Source organism: Pogonomyrmex barbatus, unplaced genomic scaffold, assembly GCF_055798465.1.
Source record: "Pogonomyrmex barbatus isolate J1 unplaced genomic scaffold, ASM5579846v1 scaffold9, whole genome shotgun sequence".
Classification (NCBI taxonomy): Eukaryota; Metazoa; Arthropoda; class Insecta; order Hymenoptera; family Formicidae; genus Pogonomyrmex; species Pogonomyrmex barbatus.
Genome location: NW_028297193.1, coordinates 559,531 through 587,039, shown reverse-complemented (window position 1 = coordinate 587,039; position 27,509 = coordinate 559,531). Strand labels below are relative to the sequence as shown.

The following is a 27,509-nucleotide window of genomic DNA, read 5'->3' as shown; positions in this document are numbered from 1 at the left end:
TATATAATAAATGTGATAGGATATTATTCGACCTGAGAATAGTTATTATTTATTCACAGATTTTATAACAATTTTATAAAAATTAACACAAATTAACGCTTTGTGTCAGTTTTAATCATAATATTGCCAACAAATAAATAAATAAGAATATATATAACAAATTAATCAGTTTAACATAAAGTATATATAAAAAACGCATAAAAAATATAAACATAAATAGTTGTAAATATTACAATATAAATGTAGATATACATATGAATGTATTATATTTTAATATTTTGACCGCAAGATTGCTGTTACCTTGACATTATCATCATCTTCAACACAAAATTATTTATAAAAATTTATTTATTAATCTTAACGAAATTATATTCAAATCTGTATAGGATTTTCTGTAATATTCTACAATCTATACTAAGGTTTTATATTAAATAATGTATATTTACACTTTAAAATTATTCTTTTATTTTTCATTTTTTTTTTATTCATCATATGACAAACAGACAAAACAGTTCGTAAAAACTAACTTGTATTTCGTAGCCACAATGTTACGAATACAATTATATATGCATAATTATGATCATTATGCATTGATGATAACGCTTTCTATTGTAATAAAATTTAGAATCTCCTTAAATTAAATTTTTAATGATTTAAGTTAGATTAGGATTTAAGTTCAATTTTATTGTCATAAAACATTATGTTCAATTTTCATATTGCATTAAACATCACAGTTGAGAAAAGAAACAGAGACAGATAGCGAACTATAACTCTTTATAAATATTACCACTACTAATTATTTTAACTTTGAATACAAAATAAATATTCACATTAATTATATTAATTCAACACACTCGTGATAGTTATACAATCATAATGCTAGCATAATTGTGAACAAAACCAGCATTTTTGTGCACTGACGATAAATATCCGTATTAATAAATATCCGTATAATATTCTAATCCGTAATTCAAGGAATGCACAAAATTGCGTCGCAAAAAATATATTTTCACTGAACATGTAGAAATCCATAGATCGCTCTTAATTCGAAGCCGGACAATTTTTCTGATCTGTTCGAATAAAATACGCTCTGCTGATGTTGTTCTTATCAATAACTTGGTAAGCTTTTTCTAAAACTGCGATCGGCGGTTTTGGCTCTCGTGTCAAAATCCAAACGTTTCGTACGCTGCAAGCAGAATGCACCGTAATTTTAACAACATATAACAACATAAAACTATTTAGTGTTTTAGTATAATAATTTTGGAGTATTTCTTTTCATGATATTTTCCAAAGATAAAAAAATAAGCTTTCCGATACGATTTTAAAACATGGAATACAATGGAAAACTTCACAAAAAATTAAAATTTATTTTAAAAAAATGTAAAGTTGATATTATGATAATGATAAGAAGTACAGAAAAAGGTAATTGGAATTAGTTTTTATCATGCAAAAATTTAAACTTACGCCACGTTAAAAAGCCTAATGTTTATACATATTATATATATTATATATTTTTTTGCGTTCTTTTGATACGCAAACTTACTTGAGAACTCCGAGATTCGTACAGCTCCATACCACGGCGTAGGATTTATAGTCCGAATCCAGAACCCAGTAAGGTGCATCGAATTGCAATGGCAATGATGGGAAGGTAACCGTCAATTTAGGATCATCGGATCTGTCAATTAACCTTCCAACGCCCTCGATACTCGTTGCAACTCCAGTTCTACGCAAGAGAACAACACGTTATTTCAAACAAATAATTGTCAACGATGATATCATTCTACATTATATCGCTACCTCTCTCACTATTTAATGATTTAAAATTACTTTACAAGTCATGTGTCATTGTGTGTACTCACAATGAAGAGATTTGCTTATTTATGATTTTCACAGAGTCATTTTCGTTCAGACTGTAATTAGCTGTCACGCATTTTCCACCAAATTCAAACCAGGCAAAGTACCTCTCAACCTCGTACCATTTGCCTAAATACTGAAAAGAAGATTTTACATAATGACTTAAAAATTACTTTTATATAATTATATATACATTACATCTTTCAAATTATTCACACGAATAATTATCTCTATACTCACTCTTTCAAGTTCGAAATTTGGCATCGCTTCCAAATTCGGACACGTTCCCAAAAATGGTACCTGAGCCAATGTGGCATTTGCAATAATAAGGATTACAAATATCCGGAACATATTTTTCTCTGAAAAAATACATAAAATATTTATACCAATTTCTTTTAGACAAATTTTCGAGTTTTGTAAAACACGCAGTTTTGGTATGCTATCGGATTTTGTATGCAAAATAAAGATCGTTTACAAATTATTTTATCGCAACAAAACGCATGCAAATGTTAATTCAGACGGCAATATTCGGAGAAATCACATCTAATCGTACATAGATGAAATCTTGTACAAATCTTGTCGAAAAATCGATTACAATGCAAAAACATCATTGTAGAATTCCGCTATTATTTTTTCTGAATTATCCTGAATTCATTTAATAACAAGAGTAATATAAATTTTATTTTAAAAAAAAATTCTGTCATATTGAAATATTGAAGAATGCCTACGCGCACGCTGGGTAAGTCAATAATCATAAATAATTCTTCCGCTAGATAGTCACCGTTATGATAACGTGTTATTGTAACGATGTACCGCTTGAAGAGTATATTTCACGAACCAATTGACTTCGGCACTTCGAGAATATTCCTTTGCACTCCTTTCGTGTTTTCAAAGTACACACAGTACTCGCGTAACTTTGAAACGCATAAGGAAATGAAGAGAAATGGGCGTGCGCTCTTTTATATCGCGTTATCGCGTATACGCGTTTCTAAATTGATGATATCACGATGCAACACTGTTCCGCATGACATACTTCATAACGCATATGAATGCTTTTTACTCGTTGGACTAATTTTTATCATTTGCGTTGTGTAATTCTGTGTTGATTTTGCTTTACGTTAACCATCACTCATAAGTACTAAGAATGAAGCAATATTTCATTTCAAGTATCTCGTCTCTTGTTTTCTTTTTTTACTACGCTAACAATTTGAAATACTATTGACATGTATATTTTTTTACGACGTGTAATCACATGATGGACTCACACGTGCGAGTTAAGCTGTTCTAAAGCAAAAATTCTATAGATGCGATTTATTTAAAGCTCGATCGCGACCTGATTTCTAATTCTCCCATCTCTTTAATTTACCGACGAGAGGTTATTTGCGCAAGTAGTAGTTCAGCGAGCAATTTATCGTTAGGAAATCCGATCAAAGTAGAAAGGACAGGAGAGAGAGAGAGACAGCCTGAATGCGGTATATCGGCATGCGATCTTGTTGTTCGATCTAAATACGGCACTCACCTGATAGCCTTGACCGTCGGAGTCGTATCGTCTGGAGAGTATCCAGGAAAGAGGTACGCGTCAAATCGATCAATCGATAAAAATATCAATTTTTGCGGGGCAAGAACTGACAAGGAGTTAGTGTCGATACTTCTCACACGACGGATCGTTCGTAGATGACTGCGCTTCCTGCTCCACGGTTCGCTTCTTCGCACTCTTCGAGGACGGACCGGCGGAGGTTGACTCTCTGCGTTTGGCAGAGAACTGACAGTTAGTGGGTCAGTAACGGTACGCACGGGGTTCAAGAAACCCGGCTCGAATTCGCCATTGACAAATAGACGATCGACAATTTCGAAGGCACGTGAATCATTTTACGTGATCGGACGCGATGGACCACTTTTGAAAATCGCTCGTTCGCCCTTGTGACGAATATCGCGATAAACGATAAATAGAAACTGAAACGCATAGAAACGCAGCACGCGTAACTGTTGTAAGTCTGTGTTGAGGTATCTGATGGTATCTGCGAAATAACAACCGCATGTTAATTTATTATAAAGTAAAATGACTTTTATTAAGTACGGAATACGCGTTGAATGTTGAATATTTCATTTGAATATCGTAGTTATGTTGTAACCAATTTCGTTTGTTTTTTTTTTTATTTTAATTATTTATGGCAATTATTTATGAATTATTTTGATGATAATTATTTACGTGGATTTGTAAATTATATATTGATACACCATCGAGCGTCAAGTTAGTTTTAATTAATTATATAAAGCTTAATTATTAAACTAACTATTATTAAATTAAACGAAAAATCTATAATACATTGAAGAAAAGTTGGTTTCTTGAAAAGATTAAGTTTTGAATAATATAATCTTTTCTGTTATATTTATACATGTTTTTTGAATATAGATATTTAAATTCTATTCTATATATCTTTTGCAAAAAAGATATTTGAACTTTATAATGCATTTGCATTTGCATTCAAAATAAATAATTAATTATTGATATTTTGTGTTATATAATCGATATAACACGTTAAATGTTTGTTTATATGTTAAACGATAATTTCAGATTATATTATTGTTATTGAAATTTGAGTTATTAATTATGCAAAAAATAAATCCGTTATATGACCGGTTTATATTTATGTTCATCATTTGAAAACACCATGACACATTTATCTTTTACTGGTGCCACATCGTGATGCGAAAGCTAAAAAGACTTTCCAAGAGTCGAAGAGACATTTTCTCTCATAACATAATTATTCGCGTGACTTATAAATTCAAAGTAAATTATTACAGATAAAAGAATTTCACACAAAAAAAAACCTTTGTTAGTGAAGTTGACGTTTCATTAATTATATATTCTTCTTCATTAATCAAATAATTATGCACATTAATTTACAAGTAAATTACGCTACGTATTCAATAATTTATTTCGTCCACAATTACATCCGCACAGTGATACGGAAATAACAAATAAACAAATAAACATTTTATTAAGATATTTTTTATAACAATTTTATTTCTCTTTGTTTCTTTTATTTATTTTTTTTTTTTTACATTTGTACGTAAGCCTATAAAACAAAGCGCCGTGCTAACCCCATATCCTCGAGTCACAACGACGACGACGACGACGACGACGACGACGACGACGACGACGACGACGACGTGTCTACGGAACAATGATTAATGATTTTGCGGTACTTAAGCGAGACTGGTTCTAAGAAAACCGCTACGAGCCTAAGACGTCGAAAATCCCCATGAATATGTCCCTGCCAGCGTCAACTAACAGACTTTTTTTTAAATTAAACGTTATTTCTAGGCAGTCGTTTTTGTCTCCTTTGGATTCTCGCTTTTCTCCTCCTTTGGATTTTCCGCGACATTCTCCTCCTTGACCTCAACGATGATCATTTTATCCCTGGTGTCGCCGCTCTCCCCCTTTATCGCCTCGGCTATCTTCAAAATCCGTTCGGGAACAGTGTCGACGGGCTGCTCGAGCTTCACGGATTCCTCCGCTATTATCTTCGGGACATCGGACGGCGCGTTCTCGCCCGTAATCCCAGCTTCTGCTTCCTCTTCCTTTATCTCGGTCTCGGCATCATTCAGCGAGATAGCTGATCTGCTTTCATTCGATTCGGCTGGTTTTTGTTTTCGCTTCTGCGCAGGGGCTGCAACGGGCTTCTCCGTGGCTTCCGCCTTCTCGGGCTCTTCCGTGGGCGGTGCGTCCAAGTAGGCGCATTCCGATTGATCGGTTTTCACGAAGAACGTTTTCGATATCTTGTATTTGTCAAGAACACCATAAGCCTGGAATCGGAAAATAAAAATTATTGCAAAATGAATATTTGATTTGAATAGTCCCGTATGACGCTACTCTTTTGAACTTGAAATTCGTTACTTTTTATTTTTTGTCTGATTGTCTCTTTCTTTCTTTCTCTGATTTTAATACTAATGTATGTAAAACTGATTAAAACTAATGTATGTAGGATGATTTGAAAATAGTAACGATGTGAAGATTTTAGAGCAGACATGTTATAGCATTGTTACACTGCATTAATAAATTTTAAAACGTAAAACGTGTATAATGTATTCATTTTGTGTATACACAATTTGTTTTATTAAGTTTATATACCTGTTGAAGCACCTTTCCAGACGGTATTCGCTCTCTCGTCATGACCCATGCATTCTGCGCGTGAACCGGACCGATACCTTGACAGCTCCATAAAACGGCGTACGAGTCATAATCCGTCTCAAGTACCGAGTACTTAGTCTCGGGCGTCAGTGGAATTGTAGTATATTTAACCTGAAGTTTACCCTCCTCGGCCTTGGAAGCCGGAGGCTTAATTTCGCCCTCTAGTATCCTCTTTATACCGGTGCTACATGCCAAAGATTATTATTAATGAAGTTCTGTTATTTTCCAATACGTTATGATGTATGCGATAAATCTTTTAAATTTTAAATTTTTATATTTATTAAATAAGATAGATGCAACATGTGTACTTACAAACGATTGGTAACTTGATTAATTACACGATATTTGCCATCGCTCCCTCTCGTATAATTTGTCATGACGCATCGAGACACCACTTCGCTAAGTTGGAAATATCTTTCGGCTTCGTACCAAACACCCATAAACTGTAAAAAGGTCAAACATACGTTTTTCGTGCAATTAAATAAAGCTAAACTTTTTAATTAAGTAAAAATTCAATTAAATAGAAATATTTGACATGACCAAGTAATATAAATTGTTTAAGCAATATATAAGAGAAAATTTAATTTCTCTAATATTTGTTCAATAACCAAAGATATATTACGGTAATATAATTGAAGTATATTTTATAAATGTGCATGAAATATATGCTATAAATAAAAATAAATATACTATAAATAAAATCAGACAGAACGTAATAATGCAATAAAATTATTATATAACGCCCGAATTAATTAATGGAACGATTAAGTTACTTACCCTTTGCATGTTAAAGTTCGCCATGGGTATATATTCTGGACAAAAACCCAGATTAGGAATCTGGGCGCTGGCCCAGGCCAGGACCGAGAGTGTTAGGATGATTTTCGCGAACATGTCTGATGACGATCTGCCTCGAGCAGCGGTCGAGGCACCAACCTTTATATACATTAAGCAGGAGCGTTGACCGAAAGGTCTTACCCCCTCTGTGTTACCCACGTGTTAGTACTCTTACGGTACTCTCCATGGCCCGAGACGCTGGTCTCGAGCAGACAGTGGTCATTGGTCAATGATGCGCCTACGAATCTCTTGGCAAGTCCATCGGCGATGCGACCAAGAACCAGAAATGCAAGATCCATTATGCAACTTCAGGACGAACGGTACTTCCTGATTGGAGACGCTAACCCTTTCGAGAACCAGCGCTAGCGCCGAGGTCTACCAACTCCATGGAATGTCAATGATTTCTCAGATTAAACGCGAGGTGCGTATGTTGGAATGGATTAAAAAAATTCTGATTCTTTCTATCTGCGCCTTCTTCGAATGACGAACTTAAAGAAGCGGCAACGAATATTTATAGATCTCTTTCAAAAGTTTTATCGATACTAAAGATACTCACATTAATTATATAATAATTTCTTTCCCAAAATTTACATTACTTTACCTTTGACATATATTTGCGCGCGAAAATTCGATAAGACCTAACACAACAATTGAAATACGTGATAATGTTAATTACGAACAAAACAAACTTGCACGTGTCAAAATTATGCATGTTATTGTCGAATGCTTAAGAAGTTTCTATATATAATACATTTTTTCTCTCTTTTTTCTCTTTTTTTTTTTTTTTATTCTACGATTCATGATTCCACTTATACGATGCTAATTTATCGCGCATTTGTTACAACTGATTGCTTATACCACGCATGAATTACGATCAAACGTCTTCGAGCGTAGGATTATGAAAGGCAAATATGTGCCGCTCGCTTCCTGCAGTCGTCATTTCTAGCAGCCGATTCCAATAATCTGGACGTCACATAAACGCTTATTTACGTACGGCTGCAGAGCAGGTGCGATCAAATAGACCGATTCTTGTGGCGAGAACAAAACGAGGAGTGGACGTTTACTCGTGACGTAATTATGCAATCGACACCGTCGAGATTGGATGGTACGCGGCATCCTGCTGGAACGTAGCCCACTAGTAACGGGTCTCGCTGTGGTTTTTCTTTTTGTACAAAACCGAGAAATCTTCGGACCGTTAGGCGACGATGTCTCTTACGCCTCTCTTCGAGAATTCTTTGAGGATTCTGCGAACGGCAAACCGCTACGTGCCTTTTGCGAAAATGACAATTAATTTCTCGACTTCGAGCTCACCTTTTCGTTCGTTGCCATAAGACGGCAGTTGGAAGATCGCATGGCAATGTATACTATTCTCGGAATAGTATTCAATAATAAATCGTACATTGTTTCCTTTCCATGCAGGTGCTTTAAGGATAATTTTTCCTTCTCTTTTCTAATTCTATAAAAAATAAATAAAGAAATATAAGTTATCGAGAATTTTCGAAAACAGCAATTCGTGAAATAATTCAGAATAATTTATTTAATTTTCTAATTTATTGAAATAGTTAGATTTATTTATTAATGTTTAATTTTAAATGCAGTTGCAATTCTCCTACAAGTTTCTATCTATACATGTCTCATGATTGCGCATTTAGATAATATAACTTTTAATAAATTACAACAGGTCTTAAAGGAATAGGAGAGGAAAATTGGTAATATGTATTAATTATTCGATTACGCTCACGTCTTTTCATCTTGTTGTACACAGTTTCCATCTGAATTTTAATTTATTTCTCATAAACCTATGAACACTAAGAAAGCATTCGGAGCTCGCGCCCCGCTTGGAAGATGCTTACGATCTACGATGTTTCATCCGGATGTCCAAATGAGGAAAAGAAGCTAACTTTGTAGAAATGACACAGGCTCGCGGAAACGGTGTAAAAAAAAAAAATCGAAGAAAAACAACGTTCTTATCATTTTCACATGATTATGTCAATTATTACATTATCTTACATCCCTTAAATCTTCCCTTTACTGCACGAAATGCGCAATTCAAATTATCATTTAACTGCTATCTAATGATCAGAGAACTTATGAGAGTCCTGAGAAAGTCTCTGCGTCAAGTCATCATGTCAGAAAAGTATCTGTCTTCTTCTGCGTCTCGGTTAACTCGGTCGATCGAGAGCGAAATTCGAGATCTTTGCTTTTCTTTCCTCCTCGGTGTGAAGACGATCTCGAGAGGGACATCCGGATGCGCGTGCGCGCTAAACATAATTAATTAACAGTAAAATAATCTGTAATGCGTAATCCTAGTGCGTTTACGGCTCGAGAAGAGGGAACGACTGATGTTGGGAGTACGTGATAAGGGTGGGCGGAAGGGTAAAGGGAGAAAATGGTGATAAAAAGCTGATAGCTTAAATTATTATAGGCGACTCGCAAGATCATTCTTCGTCGGTATCCTCCTGCCTTCGCGATTGCAAGATTCTCTCCTGGTCACGCCGAGAGCCACGAGTCGCGCCCGTGCCATGAACGCCGCGGCGTCGCACGCTAAACAATAATTATTTTAGCTTTATTATCATTTAGTATCACATTACGTTCACTGTTTTGTGCTGGCCGTTTTTGCCTGGCTTCGCGAGAGCGCACACCACCCCTCCAACCTCTCTTTTCGCTCCGTTTCCGTTGTACTTCTGTGTTTCTTGCCTCCCTCCCTCCCTCCCTCCCCTCCCCTCCCCTTCCCGTTACGACGTTCTCGTAAATGAACGTTGTAATGTGGAAAAGTAAAGGAGAAGAAACCGACGCACCAATCGATCTGTCTTCACCTCGAGTGATTATTTGCGAGGGCGTGCAAAAACACGAGGATGTAATGAAGAGAGAACACCAATCAGCCGTGTCTTCTTTTTCCTCGCGATGCTTTATTTGATTGATACAAGACGCTCTTTGAGATAGATAGAGAAATAGACCGTAAAAAAATTATTTTTTCATATAAATTTACATCTTTATATAATTTGTATTGTACATAATTCTATTATGACGTGATTAAGACGATTTATTGTAATTAATGTTAATCGATATCAATTTTACGTGCTTTATTTATTTGTAGTCAATAACATATGTATATATACACACACACACACATATATATATATATATATATATATATACATATGTGTTATTGATATCTTAGTATACTTGATTATAATTCTTAAGATTATAATTCTTCAAGTACAGTGCCATTTAGAACTTACGCGTAAAAATCGTATTGTTTGAAATGTCATATGATAATTTAAAAACTCTTTCTCTTTAAGATATATTACATTTATATTGGGCTAATATTATTTCAATTTTTAGATAAGAATGTCTTTGGTATGAGCGAATTTATATTGAAGCTATATTTAGTTAGAGCGCCTATATCATATTCTATATTTTGTATCACATGCATAAATATCTTCCATTTATCTTATATTCTTCTCAAAATTATAAACTCATTTAATTAAAATAATCTTTTTTATTTTATTTTTATATATTTTTTGAACAGAATAAACTTTCAAAAGTATCAATTGACCGATTTCGGGAGTGTCTTATTTCTTCTCCTTAAAATCACTTCCGATCATCATCATCAAGATGGTTTTGCTTAATAAGCTCAATTAAGGAGCGAAAAAGAGGTCGAGGCCCTTCTTCAAGGCACCTTAGGTAATAATAATGCCTACCTAAAAGAGAAAAAAAAATATGACGTCCTGCGCCAAACAAAAAAGAGATTAGAGAGAAAAAAAGCTACTACTTATAATGATCTAACTAGCCTTAAAAGAGATTGAATTAATTTCGAATGAATCTTAAAACTTTCTATGTGAATTCATTAACATTCTTCTTCTATTAATTCATTAACGTTCATTTTCTAAGCGAACTCGTATCGTCATCTTAAACGCCTATGTCTCTTAAGCCTATGAACACATGAAATCACTGCCCAATCGACCAATTTGGACCCATTTGACAAGGCACTCGAGTCGCTCGGTTATACTGAAGAGTGTATACTGTGTGAATGGGATGTCAGAACGGGGGATGAGGGAAGATGAAGGAAAAAAGCGACAATGTGGAAGACGATATTTTAGAAGACAGAACATTAACAACGTCGACGTTTACTAGACAATAAATTGCATCAACAATTTATAAACATCGTAACCACGTCTTCCGCAATCGATTTCGCCGATAATGTTCCCTTTCGTCGCGTTTAAATGTTCCAATATCTCATTCTTTCACGTTTCAACATCCCGATACTTTCGTGTTCGCGACCGAAACCGTATATATATATATGTATATATATGTATATATATGTATATATATATATATATATATATATATATATGTAGTTCTAATTGCTAGCAGTTAGCTCGTGGCGATTGGCGGGCAGGACACCTAAGATCTACCTAAGACAGAAATCGGTGGAAAGTCGGTTGGTCCCAATATTGTGAAATAAATAAATTCTAATCCGTCTGCGCTCATTCCTATTTAACATTATTTACACTGTGAGATTTGTCGCACGCGCTGAGGTAAAAGATACTTCTTGTCGGATGCCATGTCCGCGCGCGCGCGCGCGCGTATAGATTAAAATAAAATAACAACAAACAAGACGTGACAAAGAGACTGGGCTTCGATTCTACAAGCTCGTCAAGATTTGGCGCGTGACAATAATTGACTCTCTGTTCGTTCACATTATCGTCCTTGTACTTTTCCCAGATCATCTTCGACAATTAATTCCGATATATTCATTTCGAACCATGTCGATTATTCAACAAAGTTATCTTATCAAGATGTTATTGCTTGTGCCATACCGATAAGATACTTTTGGTCGCAATTTTATAAATATATACATACATATATATAATATATACATATATGTATATATAAACAATTTTAATATATAGAGAAAATATATATTAGACATATAAGATCGATTTCTTATTCTTTTTTTTTTCTTATTAAAAGTTCTTAGATTAAAAAAGGCTCTTTTCCGATGCTGAATGTCATTTTGTCTCTTCGAAAAAAATATATAAAACATTATTTCGATATTTTTAATCAATATATATTTCTTTCTTTCAAAAATTTTATATAAATTGATCTAAACCGAAATAATGTACGTTTATTCGCAAGACAAGCAGTTGTGTATCGATTTTTTTCATCCTATTATTTTTTTATGAAAAAAAAAGACGGAGTTATAGGTTTTCATGTACAGTTCATTATAGTAACCAATTAAGAAAACAACTGAAGAGCAAATTGCAATATTTAAAAACAAATTCTGTATGTGAATTTATTTTTGTAATATCACATGAAATTGATAATCATTTCTTGCTCTTGCCTTGTTTCTTATCGTGTTTCGCCCGTAATAAAAACGCAATTATTTTCTGTTAAATTCAGACCAAAATATCATAGAAATGGGTTGCGAATATTAAAGACTATTTCAAATAGCATAATAATTCGCATATGCGGAATATCTAAAATTATTACATGAAAGATTTTTTTGTTGCTTTCAACGATACAACAAAAAGACATCTAATTGAAAAGACATATCATTAATATATCATCTTATTCTTCCCTGATATAATAAAGATTATTTAAAAATATATAATATTTTATAATTATCTATTTCTTTGTGTATCATCAAAAGCAGCAAGAAGGATGATAATTTTAAATGCATTACCCTGTATAATCTAATCTTTTAAAATGGCCTGAATAAAAACTGTGTCTCAGTCGCGTTCATCTAATGAAATCCCGAGAGCATCAAATAAATCACTCAAAGGATTTGTCATTGCGCGTTCGAGGAACACTCTTCAGCATCGGACGGCCTTTGACTTTGTCGCTATTCATGATTCGTAAATTCACGATGTAAATTTCTGCTGAGTAGCAGATTGTTGTGCGGTCCCGAGAGATGCCTGATGAGATCCTGCAGATTGACGAAGTTCGACGACGAGCAGAAGCAACACGAAAACGTATTGTCAGGGGCCGCTATCACACCTCGGTGCACCGAGCACAGATGCTTAAGCAAGTGTGCTTTTTGCTTGAACATGGCAACGCAAAGTCTACATGCGAAAGGTTTCTCGCCGGTATGCACTCTCAGATGCGTCTTTAGATTCCATGACATGCCGAACTGTTTACCGCAGTAGCTGCACCGATATTCTCGAACGGGGGTGGATTTCGGCGGGTCGTCCGTCGACGGGGGAGGCGGTGGGGCTCTGGCAGGTGGCAGAGTCCAAGCAGCCCAAGATGATGGCTCTAGAGATGCTGCTGACGCCGGATCGGCACTCGGCGGTCGATGAGATGGCGGCGTAACTGATCTGTCCTGCTGTAACCATCAAAAATAATTACGTAGGAAACACTCAAATAAACATGCAATATGTCTATCGAATATATTCGAATGAGAAAGTGTCAAAAATGTTCCAAGTCAGATAAGTTTGTTGTTTGAGAAACTGACTGATCGCAGACGTCGATAATAATGTTTGTCGAAATGTATCGAGAGCAGCTCTAGCAGCTATTGAACTGACATATAACTGACCAGGTACGGTGGTGCCGAAACGCTTAAGGGATGTGGCGCTTGCAACCTCCTGGGCGTTTCGAATCCAGGATTGAAGGGTACAAAGGCCGGATTTTGTGCGGGAGCATTGTGGAAGCCTGGCCTTCGTTTTCGATGAGGCGTTACGACATACGCTTCCGCAGGTGTGATTGGTATTTCTTCAGGTTTCCTCTTTCCAGCTTCTAAACCTAATGCTAACCGCGCTGCCAACTGCCTCTTCCTTTCTTCAACTTCTTCAAGAGATTCCCGCCTTTCGAATATCGGCTTTTCAGACCTGCGATGATGCAAAACAAACCTGAAGACCTTCTCTTCTATCTTACTAACAAACTTTATCGTTTCTTTCGGTATAACTTATAAAAAGTTTTACATACTAGTACTGTATAATTATATAATACGATCAACGATTTGTCTGACCTGTGAATTATATCGTGCGAGCCGTCACTTGTGACGGAAGTGCCGGAATTGAGGCTCAGATTAACAGGATCGGAGCTATCCCTTCTTCTAGGTGGTTCTATGCTGCTTTCTCTGTTATCCGAAAGAAGACTTTCGCCTTCCACACCTTCTACATCTACTTCCGGTTCCTCTTCGCAACCTTCCGTTTTAATGAGAACTGAGCAACAGTCCGCGGGGTTATTGGACTGTCTGGAAAGCATAAAATTTTTAAGACAATTAAACTCTAATTTCTTATCATTTTTACAAATTCGATAAATCATCTATCTACTAACCTGCCATCGTATTGGGATTCATAACTGGAACTCTCCTGGCCTTCTGAGGGCTGTGGAGTTGATATTCTCTCGGGATCAGAGTTACTAGTTTGAGGTTGATTAGGCTCAAATAGTTCCGACTTAATTTGAAGAAGCTCAAAAAGTTCCCTCAACGGTGTAAGTTCTGTCGACTGAGAATAAAATTATTTAATAAGATTCCGCTCAGCATATTTTAAGCCACATGCGTTAATAAAAATTTTTTTTTTTTCTAAATATTCTACTTCTGTGGTAAAAAGTATATCTCTTTTTAAAATTCGTACCGGTATCAGTGCTTCTCCATTATACAAAAACTCCAACAAATGATTTAGTTGAGTCTTTCGGACGCCTGATAAATGAACCACGTGGTCTAGGGCAGGATTCCGAAGTAGACTAGCTAAAAGGGGACTGGCTGCTGCCAAAACTACGCGATGAGCCTTTACGACGGACCCATCGTCGCATGCCAGGGTCACGTCCACGTGACGGTCCCCGCTGTACCAGGCCCCGACCTCTGCGGCCAAGGTCGCTGGATGTTTCCCATAGTGGAGCGTCAGGAGACCGTCAGAATACATCGTCTGAAACATGAATAAGAAACGTTTATGCTGGGATAGATTTCTGCGTTAATCTAAAATTTGCATCGAATACATCATTTATAAGGAATGAATGGAGAATCACGAATAGACAAATAGCACAATAGAATAGAGAGTATTTTAAAATTTGGTAAAAATTTTATATGATACCAGTGCTTTTCTTTTTTATCAGTACGTTGAAAATTTATGAATTATAAATTATAAATGAGATACGTGCTTAAAAATTAGATTAAATTTTTGTTTAGAGAAAAGATCTAAAACAGATCCCAGAGAGAAAAAGTTCAAAATAATATTTGTAAATAAAAGGAGTATATACATCTTATTCTTCTGCAATATATTAATAAATTAACGTGTACACACACAAATTTATTAATAAAAAGAATTAAGATTGTAGCTGTGAGCGATTATGGCAATAAAAGAATTATGCGATAAAAAATGCATCCCGCGTCCTTAACCCAATAAGTGGTCTTGTCGCCTTGCGTGTTGCGATGACAGCTTCGTTACACTAATTTCCTCCTTTCGTGTCTCGGGTCTCTTAGAAACAGCGGAAGAGGCACTGACGTGTCACAAGATCATGTTTCTCACGTTTCTCTTACATCTACGCAGCTCTCGGTTGACCATGTCAAACAATGTTTAACGGTGCGGCATGCCGATTATCTAATTATGCGGCCTAAATTTCCAATTCCTAAACTCACACTTTTAATTTTATCTTTACATATATTTAATTACATCCACAGTGACTATCCTAAGGATAGTCAGCAAGCAAGAATGCAGATATTATATTATTTTCTTTATTTCATAAAAATTTATAATTTATGATTTATCTCCCGTTAAATTAATTGGATAACAGACATAAAAATGTGAATAGAAACGTTCTAATATTTTTTATATTTTTATTTAATATATAATTAATTAAATTAATATTATATAAGATAAACTATGATGCAATTGTTTGTGATTAAGATAATTTTTTTCAAATGTAATTTACGAACCTTGTCTTGTTTTACTAGAAATTTCACTAATCTTATTAGTTATCAGAGAAACTACCTGTTCTGCCGCATAATCCGGTTTTGCTTAATGTTTTCTCACCAAGTGTCGGTCAATCGGACATAATTCGTTCCTAATTAGCACTTATTTCAGAAAACAATTGATGAATTGTTGTTACGACATAATCTTATAACACTGATCTTAAAAAAAAAAAAAAAAAAAAAAAAAAGAAACGATTTGTCTAATACGATATCGAGCGTACAAGAAATATCTCATTCATCCGTATCGAAGATTTGCAACAGTTTAACGCGGCCACGGCTAAGAATTGAGAATTAACGGCTGATCGAACATTCCTTTGGTTTCTCAAGGGAAGCTGATAGAGAGAAAGTTTCACGTTGTATTCTCAAAAGGAGCAAATGTATAACTAATATTGTGAAACAAATTCCGCAATGTCAAACGTAAGAGTCTCAAGAGTCTAATCCATTTAATAATGAAAATATATGCTTTTATACCAGTTTACCATAAACTTTTATTCTAGGATATATCATATTAATTCATCAGTATATTCTTTAATTCAATATACGTTTTTATTCAATTCTAAACTTCCTTATTACCGCTTATAAAAAGTTTATAAAAATTATCGCGATATCATACAAAGTATATAATTATACAAATTATACAAAAAAATATATATATAAAACTTAAAGAGCTATTATTAAGCTAAGAGACAGCTAAACAATGATGAAAAAAATTAATCTCTTCAATAATAGAAATACTTTTCTGTTTAATATATATATATATATATATATATATATATATTATATTTCCATTTTTCGACAGATTTGTATATTTTTATAATAAATTAATTTTTGATCACATTGATTAATTTTTGATTGATGATAAAAAGATAAATTTTTCTATTGCGAGATATAAAATATCGAAGTAATTCAGAATTGTAAAGCAATGGCCACATAGTGATCTAGGAGCATCTTACATTCGCTGAAGCCATGACCTTCGATCAATTGTTCGATCGAATTCGAAAGGGAAGACCTTGAGTAAGAGTCACGAAGAAGGTGCTGAATCTATTGTGGAATTCTAAATCGTCGAAAGTAGCACGACAGGTTTCCGTCGAATTTCGACATTAGGTATGCATACAGATTCGCAGCTGGGCTATCGTTTATTCATTCTCGCGAGACGTCTCTCATCGGAACGAATTCCTTTTGTATTAGACGTAAAGCGCCGCATTACGTAACTGGAAAATTTATATCCGCCTGTAATCGCTGCTTGCATAAGAAAATCATTTCGCTGAAAACCTCATGCGAGAGAGATGGATCGACAACGTGGAACAATATATCGCGCGTTTAAATCACTCGACTATCTCTCTCATCTTTATTTTTTACATCTTCATCTTATATTCATCTTTATTTTATTTATATATATATATCTACATTTTATTTAATGTTACAAAAACAATAACGTAAAAGTTAAACAGGAAACGAACAAGTGAGTGAGTAAAAAAGTAAGACGTCAAAACTTCTTCCATTTTCCTCTCATTTTTTTCCTTCCTTGCGTTCAAATATCGTGCGCGTCCATCTTTACGGTCGTGTAGAGTCGTAAATACGATAAATTAAATAGAAGGACATCAATTTTTCTCGTAACGAGCTTTTCGCGTGCGAGCCGTTTCGACCCAAGGAAACGCGATATCGCGATTTCGTCCGCAGACGAGAGAGAGAAGTCAGGAAACGATTTCATGCGAAATCTAAAAGGAAGAAGGCGATCCCTTTGGGTAAGAGTCACGGTGCGGCGGCAATGCATAGCCGTGCACGCTCGCTCGCATGCGTAATAAACTCGCCAGCGTGATACCGAGAAAATCGCTAAATAAGGAAATCGTTGCTGAACAAACGCCGTCGCGGCGACGTTGCTGTCGCTGTTTGCTGGCTGCTACTGGAAATGCTAGTAAGCAGCGGCTGAAGTTCAGGGTCAATCCGTACTAGCCGGCCGGCCGGCCGGATTACGTTCGCGCTTACGCGCTCACGTTTCTTCTTTCTTCTTCTATTTGGGCCTTGAAGAGTTGCCGGGCAGGGTCTCGTGCCGCGCGTTACACGGATGTAATAGATGACTGGACTGGAAGTGTTACTCGAGGTAGGAAGCTAAGAAAGAACGTAAGTGGAGATCGTTCAGAGTGTCGTATTAAACATTCCAGCAGATTATTGATGCAAAGTACGGCAAGTATTTGTTATTATTTGAATATCGCAGATATAAAGAAGTTATAGAAAAATTGCAATTAAAAATTCCATTCTTGCTATTTTTAAAGATAATTAAATTCACGTTTTACATTGAGAGAATTTCGCAATCGGATTTTACACGTGACATCAGGATAAAATATCCGGGTGTAGATCGATATGACGAATAGATCCTTCTCGCTTTTCGAGCTCTTATTATTATTGCTACTCTCCTGTCATCAGAATGCCATGTCGTGTATATATATGTATAGAGAATTGAATTCCGCATTGAGAAAATCCATGCCCATTCAAAGCGGAAAGAGTCAAAGTAGCACGCTTTTACCGGTCAAGCCATGTTTCTGGTTCTCCACGTGTGTTGTGCTGTGCTGTGCTCTGCTGCGTTAAGAACAAAACTAGCTCCAAGAGCTCCCTCTTGATACATGGTGTCGGTAAAATTCTTCAAGTCTTTAACGTCGGTTGATATTTTATGTGGGATAATGTTTTTGTATATAAATAATTACAATGTTACAAAAAGATTATAATAAAGATCTTCAATTGCAAAATGTTTTGAAATTCAATTTAAAAATCAATTGTCCCGAAAATGATTTGTGACGCTATTTTCTGATGTATTGTTATCTTACGCATCGCGAGCAATACTTTCGACAAAATTATGCAACACAACAAAGAAATATATAACGGCATATTTCTTTTTAATTAATATAAATTTTTCCTATATAATAAAAGCTTTTTTTTTTAAATATAAATAGTTGTTTTTTTTTTTTTTTTTTTTTTTGAAATACGAGATTGTTATTTCAAAGTATCAAAGTTGAATTGATATCTCTCTACTTTATTTTTATATTTTTATACTTTTATACCTTTATGTTTTCATATTTTTACACTTTTATACTTTTATACTTTTTTATTTATTTTTTAACATAGCTCACGTTCCAAATGTAGCACACGATAACAAAGTAAAAATTTGAAAGGTTATAAATACTTCAACTTTAACTAGATTTATTACTGTTAGTTAAATGTTGATTAAATTTGATAAAAATCAAATTTTCAATGTTCCACCTCGTACTTAAAAATTTGAAACATAAATGCAAATAAACTTTAAACAAGAGTTACTTTTTAATTTCCATTTTTTAGTTTTATATGTCGACAACTAACATTTACGTCGCTTGTCGCGCTTTCATAATTGTCCACGATGAATCATTCGGAATCGAACCTGCAACCATGCTGGCAGTGACGAAAAGAGAAAAGTATCGCAACATAAAACTGGTGCGAACCGCGTTCTCGAGGTCGAGACCTTAGATAAGAGGAGAAAGTCGTTGAATTCGTAAATTCTACCGGCATTACTGCTATGTACATAAACACGCACACGTATAGGCGTATGTATAAGTCTACTTTCGTCTATGGTAGCGCGATGCACACGCGTATACGCACATGTACATACATACATTCACACATCCATACGCGCATACATGATATGTATATATATATATATATATATATATAAACCAAGAGGCGACGATGCGCGGTACCACGTACACGCGAGCATTATAATCTCCTATCCGGATGGCGGACGTTACGATCTACCATTGAACAATGGCGAAACTGGGTTACGCAAATGTCGAGGCTGGAAATTAAAGCGCGAGACACCGGGGGGTTTAGCGAGAGGGAGAATGCGCGTCGCGGCCGAGCGATGAAAAAGATCGCGCGCCGTTGAAAAATGCACGCTTAATCGTAGGAAACGAGCGGTTCGTTAAACTCGGTTGCAAAATTTTCTTGCACGTATATAGATGTACCTTCGTATTACCATTTTTTTTTACCTGTGGATCCTCCGATCAGTTTAAATTTTTATCGATTTATTTTTGTCCATTCGAAAACATAACATTATTTTAGTTCAAATTAACAGCTTTGCGGCTTCATTTTACAAATAATTTCTTCAGTTTTCAAATGAACTACATTTTAACAGACTTTAAATTATATGAATGAATTGAGAAGAATAGTAGTATTCATTTTGTTTTTAAAAAAAAAATCAACTTCACAGGGGAAAAGAGTCGAGTGTCGTTTTAATGTCGTCTTCACTGACTATGTCGTTTTATTGCGCGTAGTCGGTATCCTTTGAATGTGTTCAATACGTTATTTATACGTTATTTCATGGTTTTCGGAAATAGTACGGCTGCTCGCTGTACCAAAAAATACGAATCGAGACAGCGCTGATTAAGGTGAGGCCGTTCAAACCGCGCAAGCCGACCAGCACGGATTGAGCAACGCGGAGAGAGAACTCGTTACGGGACCTGTGTAATGGGGCCCAGGCGTTTCCGCTCCATTTTTTGTGAGCCCAATTACGTTTCGCCAGTCTGGATAGGCTGTGTTTCGCGGTCTCATTGTACCGCTGACCCTCGTACACATTCGCGTATACACGCATCGGACCATCGGTATCCACTCGCTTGGAACGCTAAGCAATATCCTATGGAGAAGCGATTCTTCACCACAGAGAGCAGTTAAACTGATTACTGGAGATGTTCCTTTCTTTTTTGAAAGAATCGCGGGTGAACAAGCGACTGATTGATATTTCACGATACATTAAACGAAGACAAGCGCTTCTGTTCGCGAAGGTACTTTTGCCCAAGACACAAGAGACTTCGGATTAATGATGTTTATTGGGTTGTTAATAAAGACTACTCTTTCGTTCAGTATAATGGAATCCCTCCGTGTCTTCTTTGAGAAAAATCGCGCCACTCTCTACAACGACATAATATGCCGATAAATTCGTATTTACAACTATCTATAATTTGGCAAAGATAAAACTCTGCCAAACTTTTTTTTTCTCTCTAAAGGAAAAATGTTCTCTCCACTACACACACTCAGCCTTCGCTTAACAGCTCTCATTGCGTCGGTAGTACACGCTAGCAAAAAGTCCATATCTATTTTCGACGCGGACTAGTTTTTGTTTGATTCGCGGACAGTCGATTCGAGAACACGTCTACGTTTCCGTCGTCCAAGAATAGCTTCGTGGTTCGCTGACTTCCCGTATCGTGGCCGCGCATTGTGTTGTATACTTGGCGTCTCGGGGAACGCGAAAACGCTCCGAGCGGGGTTATGACACCCCGTGAAACCGTGGAGGTGACTCACACCTTTCCTCGATTTCGAATCGCCATTTTCCACCTGGTCTCTCACGCTCTCCCTCTTGCGCATCGTTCCCTCGACTGTGACGTGCTCTCTCCGACATCGTCTCCTCCTCCTTTGTGCCGTTTTCTTCCTCGTTTCTAAAAGGTCCGTTTCTGTCCTTTCGCAATTTACCATGTACCGGACACAGAACGACGGCACGTGTTGTCGCCCGGAAAGAGCGCGCCCTTCACCGGAAGTACGTGCGTGTCCGTGCGGTCTCCCAAAAATTTTACCGCGCCAGTTCTTCATCGCAGCGTCATTGACAAGATGGAATCGACGAAAGGGATTCTATCGTTTGTATCAGTTGTACGCAAATGTCTGCCGATTCTATATCGTGCGCCATGATTCATTCCCACACAACCATTACGGTTGATGATATAATGTTCGGGCAGGATAGACGGGAGCGAGAGATGGAGCTGCGGTTATAGCTGCAAAGCTCGAGTCAACCTCCGGGGTCCGGATTATCAGCGGAGTAGTAATCTATTTAACGTTATTGTGTTCAATTTTCTTTTCGTGTCGTATTGACGTACGTAAGTGTGCGCGTCACGGAAAATTACGGCGAGAGAAGAACGTTCCTCTCGAGAAATCGCGAAGCGGTTTGTCGTCATCGATGAATTCAAGGCTCGAAGTCGCTATCTCTTTTCTTAATATCGGCAACCGTAATTCAATGATTGCATATTCGTCTCTTTTCGTACTACGGAACCTCGCGGAATTCGTCTCCGCGAGATGGACCAACCTGACCGATCGGCCATCGCGTAAAACGGGGTGGCCACAAATAGCAACGCGGTCGAGGGCGGCGGTAGACTTGTTTTTCACACGGGGGGGGGGGGGGAACGACAAAAGTTCCCCGCGCTCTCTCGATCGGCGTTAGCCGTCGTCGAGTCACCGGATACATTTCGTTCAAGGCCAGAAAGTAAAAAGCCTTTTCAGCTGCACTTACGTACGAAGCTACGTACGAGAGCTACCCGAGTAGCTCTAACGCGCGCTGGTACGCGCGCTCATACACACGTCGCTCGTCCGTCAGGTACAGCACGGCGATGCACGCGAACACGCGACGCGGCCTTGTGTGAGCCCATGTGTCTACACGTGTATGCGTCGTATGTATGTGCACTATGTATGTGCATTCGTCGTGTGTGCATGCGAGCGCGAAGGCGTCCCTCCCGGTCTCTCGGCTCCCCCCCCCCCCGAAGCGAGTCCGCGAAGCGGCTAGTTACATGATCCATTCATTATATAAGAACAATCGCCTCCTCTAATAGACACGCTCCATCATTGTGGATCTGAAGGGCACGCTCGATGTGCGCGTGCGTCGTGCTCTTCTGCTCTTCGTGTTTCACGAGACGGTTGTCGGGGGCGGGGGCACATATGCGATCGGCGATCGGCTACCAAAATCGGCGAAATTCAACGGCGTTCGAGGAAATCGCCAAGGTCGCCGTTTGGTAACCGTGGGAATTATCGTCCGTATGCGATCTGTCTATCGCTCGTCTGCCGATCTGCGGCTGCACCGAAAGTATGATTCGAGCAACGCAATGTTTGCATTTTCCACGCAGCTAAACATTTATATAATAAGGAAATACCGAGAGTGCGAAGCGACTAATCAGATATGTATTCGAAATGAATAGCGGCCTTCGTATATGCACGGAATACATATTATTGCGCTTTGCTGAAGCATCTACTTTTTATACATCGTAAAATAGTACTTCAAAACCGCAAAACACAACTTCAAAACACCTGGAGAAAAATATGAATAAATCGGATCTTAATGTAACGGATCTCGCGGGGATGTGATTTTCTGAGTACTGCCATAATGAGAAAAGATATTCGAAAAGATATTCGAAAAAAAGCGGACGTATAAATCAATGTCGAATATGTCGTTATTTTCGCAGGAATTCACAATGAAATCGATCATCGCGGTATTTCGTCTCGTATTTCGATTTCACAGATAATAAATCGTTGCGGCTCGAGATTCTCGAGATCTACCCTAACTCGACCGCAACATTTTACGTCGCAAGCAACTCTCGATTTTTTTTTTAATTTACCCCTTTGCTGACTTCGTGTAATACCAGCATTACTCCCGTTTATTCTTTTACGCCGATTCCGCACAGCCTGCGCGAATGAGCACGTATGTGTTTCCACGTGCGTATGGGTGTGTATATTCGTGAATATATGTGACTCGGCCTTTATACCATCAGCGTCTCCACGCCGCCTTCTCTTACGTAACACACGATCGTTTCTTTCAAATGGACGACGTCACCTCCTCCACCATGTAATCCAAAGGGCACTCTTGTCCTGCGCTCGGCGAGATCGCTGCCAACGATACTTACGACCATCCATTTGGTATTTCAAAAGTAATTTAAATATCACGGCGGATAACATTTCGGTAATTTTTACGACGTATCGAGAAAGTCTGAAGAACAACTGGGCGTCCCTCTCGACGGATAATTATTAAGAGAGCTATTTTCTCGCCGCATAATTAAAAGCATCCGTTAACTTTAATTGCAATGTATTTTACTGACTACTATTGACACCTCTTGTGTCAAATGAGACACAAGACTCAGAGACTCGATAAAGATGGATTTATATGGAAACTAATTAAATTTAAATTTTTTCCAAATATACAAGTTCACCATTAAACTTTTTATAAATATCTGTGAATTTTTTTTAAATATATATTGCGCGCGTAAAGCATAAAAATTCGTTCCGTTTTTTTTATTCTCTCTTTCTTTTCTCGTTGAAGCTATAGGAAAAACTGTTAATTTAGAACTACGAAAAAAATAATCAGCCGCTTCAAAGAGTGACATAACTCCGGTAAACTACTACTATTACAAATAAACATGCAGATTAGTTTCCCTGTGCGCCTGTATCAACGAAATCTGAACTCAGCCTGAAATTATACCGGTTTCAATCCCTACCCTGGGATGCTGCGTGCCCCTGCGGACTCACTTTTGCGAGATGTCGGCGATAACGTCGCGCTTTCGTCGTAGCGAATCCGCGACTTTTGCACGTTGAGAAAAAGTGCACGGCGACGACGCGCCGCGCCGCGCCGGCTCGGGTTACATAAATCGTGCCATAAAACGAGTAATTTGATTACGTGTAAAGACTACGATACGCAGGTAAAACGCTCCTACTATCCGCGTAAATTAACCGGATAAGCGCGGGCGCTCGCGTTCTCACAAATTGTAATTACCATCCTGCGAGGCATACTTTCGGTCGTCCGTCGTACCACATCGCGTTTGCTACGAAGTTACATTATTCCCGGAAGGTATCTCGTCCGTATTCTCGATGTCGAGCGATAATCCCTCGCAAGGGATTTTCCCTTCGGAAGAACACGCGCGCGAGTGCGTGTTAAGTCTTTTACTAGAGCGTCCTGCGCATATCTCATCCAATAATTGCCACCACAAGGTACCACGAAATACCAATTGTAAATGATTTCGTGTCTAAAATCTAGACGTTTCTTAATTTCTGACGTTAAAAAGAAATCACGTCTGACCGTGTACATACATTACATTGTAAATCTCTCTCTTTGCCGAAAATCTCCCCAAAGAAATTCAAAAGAGTTTTATTCGGGTGACTTTTGTTACAAGTCCAGCAACCGAGTACTCTCTCTCTCTCTCTCTCTCTCTCTCTCTCTTGATCGAAAGGAGACGTAAGGAGAGACTTCTCAAAAAGTTAGCCGAAAATATCGCGGCAGTTGCATAACGACTAAACTCTGCCTTTCCTGAACGCACGGACGTCTCGCCTCACGTTATCGCCCACGCGGACGACGTGAGAGTGGAAATGGGAGTGACGGCGAGTCCGCTCGCTGGAGATTCGGATGCGCTCAATGTCAAAGAGCGGGCTCGTCAATTGCAGCGGCAGCTTTTACTGCGCAGCGAGATGCACGCGCCGCGCCTGACGGGCATCTACGGCCGCGGATTAGTCACCGGCGGCGATCCGATCTCGGGGCCTGTACGCGCGATCGGGAACTATTAAACGGATGACCTTTCGCTACTTAGATCTACATACACCCACGTCGTCCGAGTGTACGCGAGGGACACGCGTGCATGCGCGTGCGTTACGCAAGAACGACTCCCCCCCTCCCCCCGTCCCGCGCGCTCCCTCCGCGTCCCTCTCTCGCGCGCTTCTCGCTCTTCCTCTTTCCAGTCGCTCGTTTTATCCCCCTTTCCGCGGTTCTCCTTCCTTCTGTTTCTCCTCCTTCCTCGTCGCCCGCCATCGTGCAGTTTCCCGTCTGATGGATGAGCGACGCCGCTCCGTTCCGGACTCGCGAAGGGCGCTCCCCACGACCAACCGATATATATATTTTATATAAGTGAAGTATAAGTGAAATTTCATCTAAATAGCAAAAAAGATCTGGTAGATTTTATCATTGAAATAATATTAATTGAGAATTTTTTCACAGAAAAAAAGTTAACCAAATGTATACTTATTGCTTTGTTAATTTTAGACTTTGTTATAACAGTTAAAAAGTTCTAGATTTTTCACTACTACTGCGCAACACTGTAATTCGACTTCATAATTACGTAAATAATGAGAGATTCAAGAGTTACTAATAAAGTTTAATATTATGCTTTATTAACATAAATGGTATCAATAAATTTCCAGTCAATAAATTATTATCCTTTTTTTTTCCCTAAGGCAGCTGTCAGCTGTATACCAAATGCATGTCATTATCAAAACAAGTATTATTACTTATATAATTTTCCAATGTCGCATTTACTGTTAATGGTAAGCGTCGTTATTAACTCGGAGCGGATTTTAATGTAAATAGAAACTGCAAAAAGAGGTACGAGCAAAGCCATAGAGGAAATCGGAAGATGCAGATGAATTTTTTCTCGTTGCGTTATACGAGCAACTTCTCACACGCCGCATTTACATTCTCCATCTCGTGAATGTTATTTTAATACAGCTAAGATCGCCACTTTTGGCATGGCCTTGTCGTAAGTGAGTCAGGCGGAAACAAGGTATGTCTGCGCGCGAGTGAAGATCATTTCGTGGTAAGTTAACTCTCGCTCTCTTTGTAATTTCACGTCAATGTTAATAAATAGCGTACATAAACATCGTACCTCAGAAAGCTGAAACTCCAAGTTAAGTAAGCAATTAATATACAGCGCAAAATAGATAATAACATTCGCCCGAATAATACAGAGAGGTCTAAGAAACGTTTGAGAGACACTTTTAATATTCCCTATGTAATGAAAACTGTGACGCAAATGTACAATTGTCGTTCACGTTTTCTAGAATTTAGTTCATCGTATTACACAAACGCATACGGTATGATACGTAACTCGAGAGCGGCGAGAGAGTTACAGAATGAAACTATTGAAAGTCTGTTCTTTTAAAAGAGGGAAACTAAAACCCGCCGTCTCTTTCAATTCAGAGGCTTTCGTTATTACTAGCAAAAATCTATTTGTGCCGTCAATGTGAGTTTAACAGAATTGTATTCTCGTTTTGATGATAGCGATTCGATCGTGAGCGACGATTTTCGAGCGTCCGCTATCCGCTCGCCATCGCCGGAAACGCAACGTAGGATACTTGTATAGAATTCCATACGATCATTTATCGCGATAGCCGTCACACTTTAATCGTAACGTGACTTTCATCTACATAGCTAATCAGGCAATTCCGTTGTGCCGCGTGGCAGCCTTGAATAATTTCCTATTTCCATTGTTGCGCGGCGTTTTTCCTATGCAGATCCGCCCAATCGTACGTCATCATCATCGATGTTGCGGAAGACACATTGAAGATCAGTATTAAGATCCGATTAAGTCACCCAAGAGAATCGATAGAACTCTGACTAGATCGATGGGATGATCTAAGACTTAGATTATCTATTCATTCGCGCTTGATCATTCGTGACGGAATCGATTAACGATGATTTCCGATCTGTGACGTGGACATTTTCGAACGTTATGTAATATCATTTTCCGCGATCGATCTTCACTTTATTGCGTCCTTATTTTTTTAATGAAATTGAAATTTATTCCTTCAGAGTTTTAATGTGGAATACAAAATTTAGTACAGAATCCTATAAATTATTCATCTCTTCTTATATTTACTTGAAAAACTACTATTTTTTTTGCGAAAATTTTATTGAGTATTAGATCGTTAACATACTGGAAATTGGAGATTTTATCGGTCCTATAAAAATGTTACATAAATATATACGTTATATAAATATATAAGAAAAGCATATAAGAAAAATGCATTCTATTATACACGCATCACACCCGTTTGATACATATAAATCTTTTCAAATTGCGCGCAGATTTAACAAAATTGCACACTGCATAATTAATTCGTGGTAACGTGTAAACGTAGTTAGAATATAAACGCGCCAATTATATCTCAGCGAGA

General features: G+C 37.5%; 3 protein-coding genes across 8 annotated transcripts in view; all 3 read right to left on the bottom strand.

The window, feature by feature from the left end:
- Positions 1 to 441: 441 nt before the first annotated feature.
- Positions 442 to 3,513, bottom strand: LOC105428937 (apolipoprotein D-like). 4 transcript variants are annotated; one of them, XM_011641549.3, is made up of 5 exons: positions 3,374 to 3,513; positions 2,095 to 2,213; positions 1,860 to 1,990; positions 1,544 to 1,723; positions 442 to 1,186 (listed from the first exon to the last, which is right to left on the bottom strand). In XM_011641549.3, exons 2-5 carry the CDS (start codon positions 2,203 to 2,205, stop codon positions 1,042 to 1,044), a joined length of 567 nt encoding a protein of 188 aa, XP_011639851.1. In that variant the 5' UTR covers positions 2,206 to 2,213; positions 3,374 to 3,513; the 3' UTR covers positions 442 to 1,041. The 4 variants fall into 4 exon arrangements, with proteins under 4 accessions (XP_011639851.1, XP_011639850.1, XP_011639849.1 ...); XM_011641548.3 differs by lacking the exon at positions 3,374 to 3,513 and adding an exon at positions 2,693 to 2,847; XM_011641547.3 differs by lacking the exon at positions 3,374 to 3,513 and adding an exon at positions 2,636 to 2,807.
- On the bottom strand, positions 3,374 to 7,009 carry LOC105428939 (apolipoprotein D-like). The gene is made up of 4 exons (XM_011641550.3): positions 6,827 to 7,009; positions 6,362 to 6,492; positions 5,990 to 6,233; positions 3,374 to 5,664 (listed from the first exon to the last, which is right to left on the bottom strand). Exons 1-4 carry the CDS (start codon positions 6,992 to 6,994, stop codon positions 5,179 to 5,181), a joined length of 1,029 nt encoding a protein of 342 aa, XP_011639852.2. The 5' UTR covers positions 6,995 to 7,009; the 3' UTR covers positions 3,374 to 5,178.
- A 1,639-nt stretch (positions 7,010 to 8,648) lies between these two features.
- ken (zinc finger and BTB domain-containing ken and barbie protein) overlaps positions 8,649 to 27,509 on the bottom strand; it is a 37,542-nt gene continuing 18,681 nt past the window's right edge. For 2 of the 3 annotated variants that reach the window (XM_011641551.3, XM_089084463.1), the window contains 5 exons: positions 14,467 to 14,757; positions 14,168 to 14,337; positions 13,857 to 14,084; positions 13,425 to 13,716; positions 8,649 to 13,214 (listed from right to left, as the gene is read on the bottom strand). In XM_011641551.3, the coding sequence (XP_011639853.1) occupies positions 12,732 to 13,214; positions 13,425 to 13,716; positions 13,857 to 14,084; positions 14,168 to 14,337; positions 14,467 to 14,754 (1,461 nt within the window). In that variant the 5' untranslated portion in view covers positions 14,755 to 14,757 and the 3' untranslated portion in view covers positions 8,649 to 12,731. The remainder of the gene's footprint in view (positions 13,215 to 13,424; positions 13,717 to 13,856; positions 14,085 to 14,167; positions 14,338 to 14,466; positions 14,758 to 27,509) is intronic. The other variant, XM_011641554.3, reaches the window with a different exon arrangement.

What these genes read in the sequence shown, in the direction of transcription:
- LOC105428937 (XM_011641549.3), bottom strand. Translation starts at nt 2,205, where the DNA reads ATGTTCCGGATATTTGTAATCCTTATTATTGCAAATGCCACATTGGCT. An exon ending in AATAAGCAAATCTCTTCATT is followed by an intron (nt 1,724 to 1,859) that starts GTGAGTACACAC and finishes TCTCTTGCGTAG; the next exon opens with AACTGGAGTTGCAACGAGTA. An exon ending in ACGAATCTCGGAGTTCTCAA is followed by an intron (nt 1,187 to 1,543) that starts GTAAGTTTGCGT and finishes TTCTGCTTGCAG; the next exon opens with CGTACGAAACGTTTGGATTT.
- LOC105428939 (XM_011641550.3), bottom strand. Translation starts at nt 6,994, where the DNA reads ATGTATATAAAGGTTGGTGCCTCGACCGCTGCTCGAGGCAGATCGTCA. An exon ending in AATCAAGTTACCAATCGTTT is followed by an intron (nt 6,234 to 6,361) that starts GTAAGTACACAT and finishes TTTGGCATGTAG; the next exon opens with CACCGGTATAAAGAGGATAC. An exon ending in CTGGAAAGGTGCTTCAACAG is followed by an intron (nt 5,665 to 5,989) that starts GTATATAAACTT and finishes TTCCGATTCCAG; the next exon opens with GCTTATGGTGTTCTTGACAA.